This window comes from Megalops cyprinoides, chromosome 3, assembly GCF_013368585.1.
Source record: "Megalops cyprinoides isolate fMegCyp1 chromosome 3, fMegCyp1.pri, whole genome shotgun sequence".
Taxonomy (NCBI): domain Eukaryota; kingdom Metazoa; phylum Chordata; class Actinopteri; order Elopiformes; family Megalopidae; genus Megalops; species Megalops cyprinoides.
This window is the reverse complement of record NC_050585.1, coordinates 24,228,806-24,247,747: the sequence shown is the minus strand read 5'-3', so window position 1 is coordinate 24,247,747 and position 18,942 is coordinate 24,228,806. Positions and strand designations below refer to the sequence as shown.

Below are 18,942 nucleotides of genomic sequence, written 5' to 3'. Positions count from 1 at the left end.
CTGATGAAAACATTATTTCTTCACATTATTTAACATTATTTAAATGGTAACAGAAACAGCTTTAAAGCGGACTAGCACTGTCTTGCACAGCTTGCTGTGTTAACTACTTAAAGAGCAGTGATACATCAGCGGAGGTGGCCTGTAGACACTGGTCCAACATCAGTTCTCCCTGCGCAAATCCTAATGTCAACAAGTTTAAGTGAATATTCAAAGCTGTCCCTAATTCAGTGCTTTTGGGCAGGTTCCACCTTCAGTTCAGTGTGTATGGTATCACATTTAATCTCAGAAACATATGGATTTGGTTTCATATATGTGGGACATTCTTTGATAGTTATCATTTGTTTAATATACTTCTCACCATCGTGACTGAAAATACAAGAGGATTAAGGGCCTGGGAGAAATTGGGAAGGTGGGCACAAAAACAGAACTCTCCTGTGGAAAATAGCAGAGTTGGCAAATGTGCACTTTACGTCAATCCAACCATTATGAAGTTTCACTAATGATAATATAGAAGAGCAATACTTTTGCATGTTGTATATTTAGTTTTACAATGTGTTTCCATGTAAAATGGTTTCTTGACACATTTTTTTTTTTTTTGCTTTAGCCAACTTTTTTAGCTTCAATGTAAATCAGTTTATGGCTTAGAACAAAATGTAAGCAGCACACCAAAATAATCTTACTACACAAATCAACCACTCATGTTTCCACAGGTATGTTTTTGAGGTATGATAATATAGAAGAGCAATACTTTTGCATGTTGTATATTTAGTTTTACAATGTGTTTCCATGTAAAATGGTTTCTTGACACAATCTTTTTTTTTTTTTTTTTTTTTTTTGCTTTAGCCAACTTTTTTAGCTTCAATGTAAATCAGTTTATGGCTTAGAACAAAATGTAAGCAGCACACCAAAATAATCTTACTACACAAATCAACCACTCATGTTTCCACAGGTATGTTTTTGAGAAGCATCAATTGGATTTTCAAAAGGGAACAGAAGAAAAAAATGAAGTAACATGAAGTAATAACACACAAAAATGATGAATGCATTGAATGTTGAGCTCAAGACATGGTTCATGCAACTTTGGGGAAATTTTAAAATAAAAATTTAATTAAAAATGGTTGTATGGACCCACTTGTTGGAATGAGGTCATTGGTGCAGTTATTTTGTGTTCATGGCTTGAAATGTCTAACTATACAAAACCATTCTTTGTTAGCCATAACTTTATTTGGTATTACGGCAAGAGGGAATGAATGGGAAAAAAAATCTGTATGGCATTTAAATTGATCAGACACAATGAGGAACATTACAAATCAAAAAATCAATTTTCACATTATGATGAATAAAAAAATAAATAATTAATAAATAAGCATGGCACTGGCCAACACATCTCAAAAATGAGCAGAACAGAAATCCAAACCAAAAATTTAGTTTAAAAGCCAACAAACAAAAGAAACTAGCCTGAGCAAACAGACAGCAGAAACAAAATGAGCCACACACCTGTATTTAATAGGCCTTTAATTAGGCAGGCGTGACTTGTTAACCAATGGGCTGGTGCATATAGATATTAGACCATTACATTGACAACAGGCAAACAATTAACAATTATCAGGTTTTGATGCAATATGATCTGCTATTGGTAGGTTTGAAATGGATAGAAGAAACAGGGCCCTTATACATTTAACATTTTAGACAATTAACACAAACTAACAATTAACATTGTTTCTAGGGGAGGTGAAGGCTCTCCTTCACAAAGGGTTTCTTCTTAAAGGTGACATTAATGCAAATTATTTTGAAGATCTTGTCTTATGTGCTTCTTAATACAGAACAACCTAGTCAGTATTACTCTACTTAATATCACAATCCTATAAATTTTGTTTTGTTTTGTTTTAAACCACTTTCCAAACATCAGTGGTTTCAATGTTAAATTGAGTCTTGTAGTATCACAGGGAAACTGGCTTGTTGTTATCTTCAGAATAGGAAATTATATTGTAGCAATTTTCCTCTTGTAAAGGTTTTTAGTTTCAGGGTGTTTTGTTTTAAAATAGTTTATTTAATCAATAATGCCATACTGGAAACATTGTCAGTCAAAGTCAGTGGGTTAGTGCTGGGAAGGAATAGCATCAGCTAGACACTGCAAATAAAACTAACGTGCATAACATAACGTGTCTCATAGTTTTAAAGCACAGGTCTGACATTTTAGCTAGCTTTCAACATATAAAGACACAATTATTGATCAGATAAAACGTAGATAAATTCACATTTTTCAGCGTAATATGACACGTACATTTTTTGATTCGCGAGTTGAGAATAAACACCTAGACTACAGTGTAAGTATGCTAAATGACATGATAACTATGATTTAAGGTGTGATGTTTATGATTTACTTGATCCATTCTCTTTATTTCCATAGGAGGGAGCTGCACTCATGTGCTTTAGAAACTGACTTATTTGCGGTACCGTCCACCTCCTCCTAAATCTGCCGATTGACAGACAGCTCTGACTCCAGCGCTGTCTCGGTACAGACAGCAGAATTACCATGCGCGTTTGATCATGGCTCTCTCGGGAGCGCTGAAACGTTGCCAGAGGATTGTTTCTTGGGTACCTGTTATGATCATCACATCGGTTGTGTTGTGGTCTTATTACGCTTATGTTTTTGAGCTGTGTTTGTGTAAGTATCCGACGTTATCCGTCTAATTTATAAAAGGGACCTGTTCTCATATTTCCTGCTGAATTTTTCCTTTGCAGTTTAACTGTCTCTCACAGTTATCCATAACGTCATAGTCAGAAGGGGAATGATTATCAAGCGAGAGACAGCTACAGGCAATGTTAGTCTAGCTAGGTAGTTTAGATTCAATTGTGGCAGAGGGGGGATGAAGACCGTATGAGCACATGTTTAATGTGTACTGCAAACGTGGATACGAAAAGTAGCCTATTCTTTAACGTCGGTAAACAACGAGTGCCTTTTCTCACCAAATAGCTTAGTCGGTAACTAATGCAGCTTTGCTGTTATTCAGAAGTGCTAGGCATTAACCGTACGACGATGGATTCAATTTTGATTGTGAAATCTGAAAGAAAGTGTTCTTCAATAGGATACGCTTGTCTTAGTCGCCGTCTTTATATGTAATTATTTAATTATGTTAAGGCCAGTTTTCCATTGTGAGCATAGTCTGGCTTGCGTACTGGATAGAAATAGCTGCAATTCAATGCTCTGCATATTCAGTGCCCTTTTATTGGATTTATAAATTGTAGATTTTGTTTATGGTGTAGAGGAGAATAATCTGCATCTAACTCATAACTACATCTAACTCACTCTTAACCCATATCCCGTTTCAGTTACTCTCAGGAACACACTGGAAAAAGGTAAAGAATGTTCTTCATATTTCAGATTACCAAAACAGTCCATCACTTGCCCTCGGGCACTTTCTCACCAAGTTCACTTGGAGTGCGCTTGATTTTTAGGCCAGTGAATGCACTGTTAAACCTGCGTTTACCTCAGTTGAAGTTCCTTTAATTTCAGATAAGCAGAACTCAAGTTAACTTAATTTCATCCTCAAAGTAATTCAAAGTAGAATGCTTAGTCAACTTGATGCTGCATTCCATTGATCGATAGACCAGAATTCCGTTAATTTTCAGGTAAGGTCAGTTCACTTGACATTTCCCTGGAAAAGGTCTTTGGAGAATTTACAAGTACAGCGGAAAATACAGACACTTTCCATGTTGTGCACCTTTTTACCATGTGTATTCTAGTGTCTCAGTTAAATGAAGCTGAAATGCATACAGGCAGCTTAAGCATAAGCAATAAAACAAGCTAGGTGTTATGGTGCATTCTGTTGAAATTATTCAGGTGATGACCAAAGTCTTCATCTGGGCTGTTGCCTGGGTCACTGTTGAGAGGGAAGGTTTATTAATTCTCTTTAACTGCTTGTGTTTTTAATAAAAACCCATTTATTCACTACAGTAGAAGGGGACCGGTTGGAATCCTGCTTTTGATCAATTTAGGCAGTGTGAAATGAGTAAGCCACCCTCAGGTTGTCTTGAATATTGGTGCACATAGCCTATCATTGTTCCCCGTGTCAAAGATTAAGTATTTGTTTCTGCGGTTTCTCATAACTATTTGGAAATTATACCAACTACGTCTATATGTACTTGCTAGCATATTCAGTATCGGTAGAAGTTGCTTCATCCTGTTTTCCTTATTATGTTAAAATAGGCTTTTTTTGAAAAGATTTTTTGACCATTTTCTGCATGGTCAAATTCCATCTTATGCTGTAGTATTTCATGTGTTGCATTGAGTACATTTGTGAGTGTCCTAATTTAAACATTTTCTCAACTCCAGGCATAGTCTAAATATGCCATCAAACAAAACCTGAATATCAACTCATACTAACCAAAAAAAAGTGTGAAAAAAAATGTATTCATTCTTTATTGGTATTAAACTATGAAGTAATTTAAACATCTGCTACCCTGATAGTGCATGTAAACAGACAATGTCTTTGATTTGAAATCAAAAGCAATATAAATCTGCGGACCAAATATGACACCACAATTATGATGTTTGTCATAAGCAGAAGAACAGGTGTAATGTCCAGAAAGATAACTGGGTGGGAGAACCTTTCTTTAAATTAATTAGGCCCAAGTAGTGACATTGATTAATTAAAATGCAAAAGATCCCAGTATATGATGTCAATGCTTGAATTACATATTATGGGATTACTTAAGCAACAGCTCTGATTAGACAATACAAGTGTAAGCAAGAAGAGACACTTCCACTGATAAATAAAATCAATGCTCTGCTATACTGTGTCATATACATGTAGTGATATGACAAAAGTGCAAATCTGTTTTTTTTTTTTTTGTTTTTTTTTTGTTTTTTTATAAAAATGAGCTTTGGTCTCGTCTTAGAATGCATGGGTGTATGGATTTATCTGTAAACTTATTTAACCATCATGATGAATTTTGTAGTGGCCTACCTTCTGGTGTTCCATGTTTGTTTCGTGATGTTTTCCTGGACCTACTGGAAGTCAATCTTTACACCCCCCTCCTCACCTTCAAAAAAGGTAAGGCGGATATGAGACTGGCACTCCATGTATTACCAAGACATGAGTTATGTTTGTGTTTGTATAGCCAAATATGAATAGTAATGCCAACTAGAGATTAAATGCTTCTGAGTATAATTCCCAATATTAGACCATTGCTTGACTTTACTAAGGCAGTTAATATTCAGTCAATTCACTCAATGCCCCCCCCCCAAACTGTAAGGTTTAACTGATATATTTCTCACTCTATATAAGATTTATCCAATAGTTCTCATTTGTGTTTGTCATCAGTTAATAGGTCTTTTTACTCTTCCAGTTTCATCTTTCATACACAGACAAAGAGAGGTATGGAAAGGAAGAGAGGCCAGATGTACAGAAGCAGATTCTTGTTGAGATAGCGAGGAAGCTCCCCGTTTTCACCCGAGCCCCATCTGGAGGTAGGGGCTAGTTTTGACAAAACTAACGTCACCTATTTTTTTTTTTTTTTTTGTGAAGCACGCTGTAAAGCACAAAATAAGTCCAACATCTGGAGCTGAAATGAAAGCCAGAATGGTATTTTAGTATAGTAACCCACAAATACAAGGGTAGCATCTGGTGTATGGCTTTGCCCAGCAGAATGCCATGAATTACTGTTGCCAAATAACTGGCATAGCACAGAGCCAGTCAGATGGAAATTCAAGCTCAGTTTCAATTGAAAAAGCCATCATTGACAATACCCAGATTGGCCCATTCAGTAGTTTCGCATAAAGACTGGAGGAGTTTGGTTTTCAGTTCTTTTTTGACTGATGGACATTTATTGGAATAATACTGGCTTTAAAGATATTGGGCTGTATTCTCCCATTCGCGCGCGAATCCTTTTCTGCACGCCTCCAGTTACGTGAATTTCAGTTATGCGTATTCTCCCCTACCCGCTCCAATCACATCAGCACATGGTGCTTAACTTCAGGATGAAGGCAGGCTCATGAAAGAGGTGTGTAAATGGTGTTTACATAAGAAACGCCCAGATTTTGGGGTTGCTCCGCCCAAAGCACGTAACTGCCTTCATGGCGCGCAAATCGTAGAGCTAAGTCAAGGGGAGAATACGCGTAGGCTGAAAAGTGCGTAGCTGCACGCTTTTTTGACTTACGCGCATGGGAGAATACGGCCCATTGTGAATATGACATTGCTATTATGATTTTAATTCTGACCCTTGAATGTAAAATTTGGTGTGCATATTTTAATTTTCAGAAAGCATACAAAACACAGTGAATGAGAAAACACACCAGGTTCCTCTGTTTCTCGTCTCGAGTATGAAAATTGGCAGCTATATATGGAAGATTATAAGCTCTTTGTCTTATCTGTATTTGTTATGAGGAAACAAATACAGATAATATGATTTTATTTGCAGCTGGTGTCAGGAACGGGGATCGGGACACAAACGCGGACCACCGGGTAAACGTAGCCAAGCGTTTAATTACAATCAGCGGGCAGTTCGTCGTACAGGGACAGGCAGGGTTCAAAAACACGGGGGAGCAGTCCGAGGGCAGATCCAGGATCGGAAGTCGGGGCGGGCAGAGTCGGTAACCAGGCGGGCGAAGAGTGTCAGACAGGTTGAAGTCGGCGGGCGAAGGACGAAGTCGGGAGACAGGCAGGATTCGGCAAACAGCAATCAGAATTCAGGTTTACTAAAGCGGGGACGAGACAGGAAGAAACTTACTGTAACGAACTAGCAACAAGGGAATGGGAAAGGGAATGAGATGGGAAGCAGGCGAGCAGGCAGGCAGGTGCAGGCAATGAGGGAATCAGGTGGGCAGGGACCCGGCGGGGAGTAGGGCGGGGCAGGAACACAAGGAAAACAAAAGCACAAGGACAGGGAAAACAACAACACTGCGGCTTAAGGGGGCGGAGCCCTGACAGCTGGACACAGTTGATGTTATTTTCATGTAGGCAACGTTGGAGAGAGGATGATTTAGATCTGCTTTGCTAAAGTACATTTTACTCTCATTAGTTTACCTGCTGTGTCACCAGTGTACATTGGGTGACATTAAGCGAAATCTCACGGGCTCACTTTCCAGGAGTAATTCAGTTTAAATTCCTCAATACCCTTCCTCCCAAAGGTCTATGGTCTCCTTTCACCAAGTACGCAGCTTCTGTAATCCAACAAATTGGAGTTCAACTTTAGTTTTGTACGGGGCTTTGGGAGTGTTTATGATTCAAAAACTAGTACTGCAAAACCCTTCAGGACCAGGGATCAAGAGAGAGAGAAGCCAGGCATGGAGCACACGCCTGCAATCAGTGAATGCCCTGATTTTAAATGTAACTTTACTGCTACGCTTCCTCCTTTGCTTAGAGATCAGACATGCAGGGCTTTTGTCATGATGAGGAAGTGAGTGTAGAATATAGGATCAAATGCACCAGCTGGCTGCTCACTCCGTTGTGTTTTCAGCTATCAGGTTCTGTGATCACTGCCAGGTGATAAAGCCGGACCGATGCCACCACTGTTCCGCCTGTGAAAGGTATGCCCCTCCCCCCATGGTCTCCCTTTTCACTCGTGCTGAGCAGGGAAAGGGGATATCTCTGTTGGTGTGTGCACTATTGTCTCCTGTGAGAGTGTAAACAACACCCATACAACAACACACTGTGTACAAAACCCATCCTTGAGCAACAGTGGAAATATGGGTATAAGACATTAGCATAAGAGACAGGAGTGAGGTACTTTTATTTTAGTAGGCAATGATTGCAAGGTTGCATTTCAGTTGCAGTTCTATTTTTTCATATAGGCAGTAAGAAAAGAGAGTTGGTGTCCACTCCTGCAGTATTTAATGGCTTTTTTTTTGTTAAAAAAGATGTGCATGATCAGAATCAACTCCACTTACAAAAAACAATTAACCACTTCAAAAGAAATGCATAATATCACCTTGCCAGTCTGGCACATTCCCATTATCAGTGTTTTCCACTGACTGTAGAGGATATACTGGCAAGGATTGGTATGACTGGAACAACAAAGAAATCTATTGCCTGAGAAAAATTGCCAGTCTGAATCTAAATGAGCAGTTGGAATTGTTTTTTATTTCCCCCTCACCAAAAGGTTTCTGCTCATTTCAGTTTTGATAGAGTTTCTCTTTCTCAATCAGACCTCTTTGTATTGCTGACATTTGATGACTTCATTGCTAGAACACAAGCACAAAAGGCCAGAAGGATCCTCTTGATAGCCTAATTAATAACAAGTTACATGTTTGTTCCTCCCGTTGGCTCTCTGTACAGCTCCACATGGTGTATCCCATTGTCAGGACTTTTGGCTCCATCCCCTGTGTTTGGGTAGGAAGTTTGGGGTTGCTGATGCATTTGTTATTACCCCAGACTCAGAAGAACATGTGGCCTCGTTGTCCAGGACAGTTCAAAATGATTCTGTTTGAATGACAGCAAGGGAATAGCCTTGCAGTTGACTGTTGTCCTGTAGCCATGCAGCTGATATTTGTCCAGATGCCCCAGCAGGGAGGAAGGCATCATGCTTTGTGTGACAGATCACTGGTTGAAGAACACCCAAGTCTGTTGTGAAGATTTAAGTTGTTTAGTTTGCTGTTACCATTTAACAAATCAGTATATATAAGATTTTATTTATTTGGACATTTATTTTTAATTGTGGAACTGCATGGATTGTAGACCTTAATAGACTTCTTTAAAAATGCTAGATATATCCAACCAAATTCTTTCTATGGTTATTTTGTTATGTTTAAGTGCTGAATGGTAAAATGAGAAGGGGGTATAAATAAGGCTATACTGAAATAAATTCCTAGTTTTTATCTTTACATAACCATTTTGGGTTTGTTAACTCATATAGAGCAACTAGTGTGGCCAATAGAGAACAAACCATGAAACTGACAAACTAGAGAATGATCTCTGGAGCAAGTACTAACCAGTCATCATTTGGCCTATTCCAGGTGCGTCCTGAAAATGGATCACCATTGTCCATGGTAATTGTTTTTTTTCTACCAGCATCATCATGATCATTGACAGCTTAATTTAACACAATCTTGAAAAGATGGCTAAAACATTTAATTTGTTTTGTAGCTGGATTACTTGGTTTTCTCTCTTCTTTTCAGGGTCAACAACTGTGTGGGCTTTAGCAACTACAAATTCTTCCTGCTGTTCCTCACCTACTCCATGCTTTACTGCATTTTCATTGCAGCAACCGTCTTCCGGTATTTTCTCATGTTCTGGGTGGTGAGTATCAGTACTGTCTCTTTCTGTCGTCCGCAGTAACCACAGGTCTGACTTGTTTTAAACATTTGCTTTTTGGACCACTTTCACTTTCCTCCTTATGTTGGTTGTTTCTGTTGCCTTTCCTCTTAATTTCCCTTCTCCTTACAAAATTGCATCTCTGGGTAAAAATAGTTGCAAGCCAAGTATCCAGTTAGTGAGGTACATACAGACCACCCAGATAATACTAGCAAAATATTTCTGTTTTTAGCCCATTGGCTCATTGCCTTACTTATTGATTACCAGATACTACATTGAGTCAGTTTATATGCTGGCAGGCAAATTAGCCAGCTGTTGAAATAATGAGTCACACAGATCACTAGCTGCTCCATTTTCAGCAGATTGTTTGCTTACTCATTAGCTAAATAGCTGACTTGCTTCTAAGGTAGAACAATTGCTAGCTAAGTAGGCAGGTCAGTCAGTTTAGAAAAAGTTAATTTGCACTTAAATTGCTTAAGACCTGTGATGTTTTTATGGTGAAAAATTTTGTTGAAATTGGCAGTTTAATACTATGTATTTATTTAACAGCCTTATCCTTCTGCATAGCTAGTTGCTGTTTGGAACCCTGGGGGATGGAACAGTTTAGCATGGTGATAGTTGCATCATGTGCGATTTGGAATGCTTGGAATTTTTTGTTTTATAAATGACCTATGTAACGTGGGAGGTGGACGGTGTAAATCCCTCCTTATTACAAAAATAACTGTTAACTATTACTTAAACTATAACTTTTTTGTTAGGTAACATGCAAGATAGGTATGGAGAATGATAGATGACCTATTTAAGGATGCATACTACTTGTGGTTATTTCAGTCTCTCAGCGGCCTATTGGCAAGTTGTAAAAGAGCTCAAGTTGAATGCCAGTTAATGTTACATCCAAAAGATACAGGCCATTGTGAGATAATTGCTAATGTCACTGATGTTTGTGATTATGCAACTCATTGACTAGTTAATGGTTAAAATGGGTTGTTTTAGTGTGAGAAAATATGTAAGTAAGCTAAAATTTTACTGTTGTTTGTGATTGTGTAACTCATTTACTAGTTAGTTTGAAACCTAGATTTGTCACTATGCAGTTGCCAGTTGCAGTTTGGCTTGCTGGCTGACTAGCTAGCACATATGGTTTTACCTGGTATTAAGGTCCTCTATTCTATGTCTACATTAACACCCAGACCCACCCACATCACTCACAAAGATATTCATTTTATAAGCCATAACAGGTAATTAGACATTAATACAATGTTGTCAGGAAGGCTAGCTAAATTGATTTTCACTAGGTGTGCTAGTTAATCCTGGTCCTAATCTGCGAACTGAAACTGTGCTTCTCAAACCTGTGGGATTGAAAAGAATGCATCTGCATGCTGACAAATTTAAATTAAAATCTCACTAGCATAAGTGAATAAGGGATATGTAGCCAGCTTTGATCATATTATTGTTATTGTATTAATTCAATTCTTCAAGTGTGAGTCTGCATGAGTCTACATGTGTCCGTGCATGGTTACCATGTTCATGTATTTGTATTCTGGAGCATAGAGGTAAAGGAATGTACCTGTGAAATTCACTCCCACCCTTTGCCTTTATATTAGTTAAATTTCCCCCCTGAATGTACTTGCAGTTCTCATGATAATGAAAACTATGATGTAAAAGATGTTATAAAATAATGTGTAATACCCCCCACTACCTTCCAACCTTCCAGTGCCACACCTTTTGAAACTTATCTTGGTTCCCAGAATTTGGAGCTGTTCTACACCTAGCCCCCAAAATCTGAGCACTCCATCCATAAGTGAATTCTGATATAGTGCGGTGTGGCTCCAGATTATTATTAAAGCTGTGATTGTGGTAGTGGGATGCAGGTTTTTTGTAACATTTTAATATTATTGTTTAGCATCAAGTAAACACTGATTTAATGAAGTGTTGCTCTTATAGGTCATACACTGATATGATATAAATATGTTGCTCTTAAGAATAAGTATAAAAAATTAGTATTGTGGTGCAATATGTGACAATTCAGGACAAGATACTGAAAACAGTGTCCTTTCTCTCACTCTTTTTCTTAGGTAAATCTTCTGGTAAATCAGGCTCTTGTATTGTACAATTCATGTGATTATTTTGATATGTTGTAAAGAGAGGGCTCCACAGTGGCTCAGTTAAGGTGCTCATTCCAAGTGCAGATAGAGCCCTGTGGCACTGGTTCATGTTCAGTTGTGTCATCACCTAACAACGAATGGGAGCCCAGAGTAGCGGAACAAATTAGTTTCTTTCTGCCAGAGTAGGGGTGGGTATGTTGACAAGGCACCCTTGGCTCACTACTCACCCTGCAACACATCAGGCACCTATGAGTTGCTCAGATGACATTACAAAGAAGCACCAGGGGAGCATAGCTTGTATAGCATGATGCTATTCTGTAATTATGGCTGGTTTGTGCTTTTATTGTTGTTGCACCTGTAGTGTTGACTGTTATTGATGTTGTTGAGGATGATGCTAATATTAAAATGTTAAGAATTCCTGGCTGGAATAAAAATAGCAAAGATCCTGTCTGTATGCTGAAATCACTTTGGTAGTAACATCTGTCCATGTTTCTCACACCATGTTTCTCTGTTTCTCACACCCTTTTTCTTTCAGGGGAAACTCCCAAATGGATCTGCCAAGTTTCATGTGCTTTTCCTACTATTTGTGGCACTTATGTTTTTTGTCAGCCTCATGTTCCTCTTTGCATACCACTGCTGGTTGGTGGCGAAGAATAGATCAACCTTGGGTAAGAGAGCATCACAGTTTTTACATTACATTACATTATTGGCAATTAGCAGCCACTCTTATCCAGAATGACTTACATAGGTTACATTTCTTACATGTTATCCGTATATACAGCTGAATAGGCATTTCTAGGTACCTTGCCCAAGGGGACAGCAGCAGTGCCCCAGCGGGGAATCAGACTGGCAGCTTTTTGGTTATGAGTCCTGCTCCTTAGCACTATGCTACACTGCTGCCCATTTTTCTGTTTTGCTGCCCGCTACACTGCTGCAGTTTTTGCATTATCTCTCAAAGTAACTACTTGTGTCAAGTGGCATCACCACCCTGTGTGTGCTGTAAGTGGATTCTTCTTCCACTATTTCAGTAGTTCTGTTCTCTCCTTTGTGTTGGATTTCCTGGTTGGAATCACATGTCAGGATGTGGCCTGAATTAAAAGGTGCTCACAGAGAGCAGGTGCATGCGAGTCTGCTGAGATGACCAGGGGAGCCGGTTGTTGGCCCTCTGACAGAACTGTGGTGTTCAGTGAGGAAGGACAGTGATGTGCAGGTGTAGATCATGACCTTAGGCGCTGACTTCGTGTACCTCAGACACACAGGCCTTCCTGGTGTGTCACATTATACCAGAAGAGTCACGTGACCGAACCCTGTCTTTTTGTCGTCACAGAGGCCTTCACTGCTCCGGTGTTCCTGAGCGGACCAGATCGAAGTGGCTTTGACATAGGAGTCCGCAGGAACTTGGAGCAGGTCTTCGGAGAGGAAAGGAGACTCTGGCTGATCCCAGTGTTCTCCAGGTGGGTCCTCTCTCTAGAGCAGGACGACCATGATGCCGGATGTGGTCAGTTAAATTGACTCTTCAGTATAGACCGGGATGCGAAGAAAAATTACAGGTGTTCAGAAGGCAAAGAGACAGGAGTGATGTCTGAATTGCTAAGGGTGAACACTTACTGACTTTAAATTTAATGCAAAACTGTTGCTTGCTTTATGAAGCGCTAAAAATTGAAGCATATAGAGCATGGTGCTTTGGCCTGTATGCCCGCAATACATTTTGACCTCCTTTTTCATTAGCATTGAATGCATCCCAACAACCTTACCCAGGCTGAATCCTTCCCCTTAGCCTTCTTAACCCTACACAAGCATGGCGGGATCCCACTGTAACATTGCCTCCTTTGTCTTTCTCAGCCTTGGTGATGGCCATTTCTTCCCCCTGAGGAGCCAGAATGAATCCCAGAATCCCTTATTAGCAAATGAAGGACAGTGGGAGGAAGGCGGATCAGATGCAGAGAACACGGGTAAGTCGAGCCCTGCCAGCCACGGGAAGCCAAGGTGCTACTGAGGTCATTACAATAAAAAGCCATTTCAGGCAATTACTTGTGCCAATCCAATTGCAAAAGCAATTAATGTAGATGGGAGTCTTGGAGACCTGCCGAACACTCTCAGCATGGAAGTGTACTGTAGCACTTGACCCGTAAGGATCGCGTGGCTGACAAGTGATCGTTTGCCTGCAATTCTGAGTGGCCTATACATTTCAGTGGTGTGGCAATTGATACATATACACTGATTATATATAGCATATATAATATATACACTGATGAAATCAAATTAAGAGTCAGTACTGTACGACTACCATAGAATTCTGTTTTGCTTTTCAGTGTGCTTTGTATTTGGGTAGCAGTCCTCACTTTACATTTTCAACCAGTATGCAGAGTGCTGGGGAGAGCTTGATGGCCACTTCTAGCAGGCCTCACTTCTAATCTGTTTCAGCTGTCTTAGACTATCAGATTTGGTATAGTGATGCCATCCCTCGTTTTTTCTTTGTTTCAAAATCAAACTCAGCCAGGCTTTAAGGTTCACACCTACTGACAGGAGAACATCACGAAAATAAAAAGGCAACAATAAACCACTCAAGAGGCTCAAGTGTTTAACATGAGTCTTTTTATGGGTTTCCACAGATTACAGAGCCACTTAAAGTGCCACTTTACTTGCCAAAATAATATGAGGTTATTGGTATGGCATGTCTACCATCTGTGAAATTGTGAAGTTAGATGATTTTCAGCTACTGGTCCTTCTTTATTTTCCTGCCCAATCCATCATCACAAATCCTCTAGTTAACCTCAGACTTCTTCAGTCTTTCTTTATAATCAGCATATTGCTGTATCTATTCATTGTGGTCAGTTCCAAGTTAACATTAGCATTCAAGTGATTCCTTGTATTTCCAAGTATGGAACCAATCAAGATGTACATATGTGATATTATATCAGGTAGGTATTGAAGACCTCAAAATTGCATCTTCAAAAATAATTTGAATGGAACCATTCTTGGGGAACATGGTGAGTTTATTTGACACGTTTTCCACATTAGTTGTCATGGTTGTTCACTGGTCAAATTAAATTAAATAGTCCAAATGTGTCAACCCACCAAATATTAAATAATGACCATGAGGGTGTGGTGAATGAACAAACTAATATTCAGAGTAATATCAACATGCTGAATATCACAAGCTTCTTTCATTGTATGTTTTAAAATGTGAAATAAATCTGTTCCGGCATATAACTTACCTTTTAAGAGAATTTGTGTTGTCACAGTCACTGCTGTTGGTGAAACTACACAGAATTCACATATCCTATAAAGTCAAACCTGAGAGGAAATGCTTGCTTAACTAAATAATGTAAAATTAAACCAACAGGTAGATTGTGGTACTTCTTTAACTTCAAATCTAATTGCCTTCTCTTATTCCACTGATACTCAGTGCTGACAGCAGAGAGCTTCTGGAACATCCTAGCAGTTCTATACAGTTACCTATTTCATTCCGTGTAGGAAGGAGGGTAAAACATTGCAATTATTTCTAAAAACCTGAATACTTCCAGAACTATCCCATTTACTTATTAAGTAAATCTATCTGCTGACATGCAAACTAAAACTAAAGTGGATAGCCTCTACTCCAAAAATAAATAAATAAATAAATAACCTTTACAAAAGGTGTATACTACCCTTATTGTTCTCTGTCATACTGGTATCTTTCCAACCCATAATGTACAGTACAAAAAGAAATGACATGTCTGCGAAAAAGTCATAACTTAGTCTGAAGGTGCTAGCAACATCCAAACAAGTGCAGACATAACACTGCTGGAGTGTGCTTTCACAACAGCAGAATGTTTGATTCATACACTTTTCAGAACCTGACATTTAGATGTGACAAAAGTTTTAAAGACAACATTCATCATTTAGATGATAAAATGAAAGAACATCACCTTTAGAAAAAACTGGAAACATAGGGTTGCATTGCTTTGGAACAGTTTATGTGTGGTTAGGTGGGTCATATATCAACATCAATAATTTGAATGGTTTGCCTATTTTTGTTTTTCACTAAATTATTGAGAATGCCTTTTTTGTACATGTACATACAAGTTGGTGTTTTTTTGTATGCTGACATACAGTGAATTTTTGACTGACTTTATTTTTTTCTTTTTCTTTTTTTTTTTTGGATGAGTTGTGCCTCCACAGCAAACTTGATGTAATATTTTCTTTCCGAATTGTCTTTCAGTAGAGGTAAAAATAAAACAGTACTAGATTATATCTAACTTCTCTGCTCGTCTTTTACACTCAGTATAAATCATGTAATTTCAATAAAATTTGAGTATGGGTATTTATCTTCGTGTTTTACCAGTATGACACAAATGTTTTATGTGAGTCTAATTTGGTTTCAGCTCTCCTTTATAATTGATTTGCTACAAATCGAAAGGATATTACCTTTCTTTTCTTTTAAGAACAAACTCTGAGCTCTGATTACATGACATTGGATCCCTAAAAAGTCATTGTTGCTAATGAGTTTGTGGACACAAACATGATGGTTTACATGTTTCTGCTCTGACAGAACACCTATTCACTCCTGCCTCACTTTCAAATGAATATGGGAACGTGATATTATCCCCAAAAGGTTTACAAAGTTTGTGAGGACAGAAAAGCTGTGGACTCGATGCAGTCTACCTCATATCATGTTGTCTTGTTGTTTACTTCAATTATACTTGGTTGTAGGCCTAAGCATTTTAGAGGAAGTCGGGAGAGTTTATTGTGATAAACAGTAGGTCAATGATTCTGATGTTGTGATCCAAAATGTCTGAACATGACACAGTGAGATATTGTGTATCTCATATTTTCTTAACCCTCCTGTTATGTTCAAATTTACTAACATCCGTTATGTTTGGGGTCAATTTGACCCCAGCAATTTAAACCTCCAGAAAATGGTGGAAATTAAAACTGCTACCCAAATTTATGTGTCAGGTACTTTATGTTTCTTTGTTGACTACGTAAATAGGCTTTAAATAACCCCCCACCCCCCACCCCCACCCCTATACATGTAGAATATCTATTATGCGACTATGGAAAAACATGACAATCACCATAAAATCTCACTGATTAACCTAAAATCGAAGAGAAAGATATTTTTGGTATGTTAAGGCCTTTATATTATTTCTAAGTACAGATTTTTTGTTATTACGAAATGCACTCAGACATTCATCCACAGTCATGTGGGGGCCTGGATTGTAAAGAAAAGGTAATCGCTGAACCCACTTGTCCCATACATCCCGTATTGCTGCGAGTTTATCACGCTTTCTTAGGCCCTGCCTTGTTTCTCTATCATCAAAGCGTATGACACGGGAGAAAAGATGAAATTTCTGTAGAGATATAGTTGCTGGAGATATTGCCCTTCCAGTGCCAGCATTCCAAAGGCTTGCTGTTGCTTCGCCTTTTGACTTGTAAACTTCTGCCAAAATGAGCAACCCAATATAGGCTTGCAAGTGGGTCACATCCAAGTCTTTCCAACTGCCCCCATACACACGCCTCCCCTCCAAGTTTGTCATCTCCAGTATATTCTTTTCAATTGATTATCAAGAGCTCAAAAGCTGATTTTATGTCTTGGGCATGGCTGACAGCGTATCTGGTGGGGCCTGAAACCATCCTGATAACATTAGCAGCACTAAGTCTACCCTGACATTCAAGTGGGGAGAGGGACCATAATAACTTTCCATTTTTTGAAGGTAACATGCCTTCTGGTGGTTGAGAAACAGGAGGGTCAACACTTAGAGTCTCATTCTCATCAGAGGAGGATGCCTCATAATCAGGGTCCTCCTCAACATTATCCTCTGTGTCATATACAGTCTCCTCTATGTCACTCTCACTGGCAAACAGCTGTGGCAAAACCTCATTGGCAGAAAACTTTTGCTTAGAGTTCATTTTCAATAGAGAGAGAGAGCATAAAGAGAGAGCACACAGAGCACCAAGAGGAATGGCTTTGAAGGATGCTGTGCAAGCTTTTGTATGTTTGCTCCTCCCCTACTGTCATGCGCAGACACAGGTGTGGGAATCATAGTTCCCCTCCCTCACAGCACGGGAAATATCAAAATTCTCATGGAAATTATGTTTTCCCCTCCCTCATGTCATGTGAATTGTCCGTGGTTCTCGCACTACTACAGGCATTATTATGATAGGTTATGGCCCTAAAACAGAGGGAAGTCTTATATTACTTTATAAAATTATATTATAAAATTGTATGTTACAGTGTCCTCAATACCATCCAAAACAAGCAAAACAAATGTGTGTAAAATGTTGATATTTCTTATATGTTTTATACAGCTAAAACACCCTGGGGTCAAATTGACCCCGAACAACACCAATGCGTACAACATGAGTACAGGGCATTAAAAACATATCATCATGTTAATTTTGTGTTTACCCAGTTGTCCCTATTAAATTAGGAAAAGTCATTAAATATGAAGCAAAAAAAATGATGTTGAGCATTTATTTAGAGACGTTAAACATTGAATGGGGTCAAATTGACCCCAAACATAACAGGAGGGTTAAATAATGCTACACATGTTGATTTGTTTTGGATTTTACCACTGGATTTTGCAGCGTGAGTAGAGCAGGCTCCTTGACTGGGTAATTGAGATTCTAGGAGAATTAAGAGCCAAAAAATGTGGCAAAACATGAAAGGCACCATTTTTACATTCAGGGTACAAAACCAGCATATTGCAAGGTGCACTTGTTATTACCATCAGCATGGTATTCTGCTTCCACCTTGTGGACAGTGTGGCACTCCACACAGCTCAGCAATTCTGAGTGTGATGAAGACATTACATGCTGACATTACTGCAACTGAAACATATACAACAGTGTGAATTTAGCGTCTATTTCTATCCACAATATAGTGAAAGTAATTCTCCTCATAGAATGTTTTAATTAATATTATTCAAGTGTTAGCAGGTCCTGAATTCAGTATTAAAAGTGATGCAATTTTTTTCAGCTCTTCAAAGAGATCCCTCCATCACAATAGAGATGGAGTCATAGTTGTGGGAAAGAGAAGCTCATATCCGGTGAGTACACTGAAATTTCATCTCTAGAGTACAAGGAAAAGGTTTGCTTATACATTTGGAATGTCACACATGTTTTTATTTTATTTGTATTGTTATTGTATTCTGGATTTATTTTTACAATCAATATGATATGACTAGATACTTTTTTTTTTAATTTAGGAAACTTTGCCCACACTTTCACTGTATTATTAATGCAATATTTAATGTTTTATTTTTCTAAATTTAAACTTTGTTTTGGTAGTGTTTGGAAAAGAAAGAAACCAAGGGTCTGCATTCATTTTAGGTTCAGTTCTGTTTGAGCAAGGAGAGCAAGAGAGGCAGCAACTTCCATCTCTTCTGGTGTATCAGCTTACTTTGTAGTGTTTCATGATTACATTTATGTAAAACTTTAAGGTGTTTGGGAAATGTAACTCCATGTGGGAAATGTTCGTTTGCTCTCATTTAACATATTACACTCTAGATTTATCTCTAAATGGCAACTGAATCCGGAAAAGGGACCTACTATGCTTCACTTTTATTACCTCCATGGAGGCGAATAATGTGAAGCCTTAT

The 18,942-nt window shown here is 38.6% G+C and overlaps 1 protein-coding gene across 1 annotated transcript in view; it reads left to right on the top strand.

The window, feature by feature from the left end:
* The first annotated feature begins 2,550 nt into the window (after nt 1–2,550).
* LOC118774434 (palmitoyltransferase ZDHHC15B-like) overlaps nt 2,551–18,942 on the top strand; it is a 30,948-nt gene continuing 14,556 nt past the window's right edge. Inside the window, exons 1-10 of the mRNA XM_036523781.1 lie at nt 2,551–2,668; nt 3,334–3,360; nt 4,963–5,057; nt 5,353–5,473; nt 7,462–7,531; nt 8,957–8,989; nt 9,119–9,239; nt 11,892–12,024; nt 12,684–12,810; nt 13,199–13,308. Coding sequence (XP_036379674.1) covers nt 2,551–2,668; nt 3,334–3,360; nt 4,963–5,057; nt 5,353–5,473; nt 7,462–7,531; nt 8,957–8,989; nt 9,119–9,239; nt 11,892–12,024; nt 12,684–12,810; nt 13,199–13,308 — 955 coding nt within the window. The remainder of the gene's footprint in view (nt 2,669–3,333; nt 3,361–4,962; nt 5,058–5,352; nt 5,474–7,461; nt 7,532–8,956; nt 8,990–9,118; nt 9,240–11,891; nt 12,025–12,683; nt 12,811–13,198; nt 13,309–18,942) is intronic.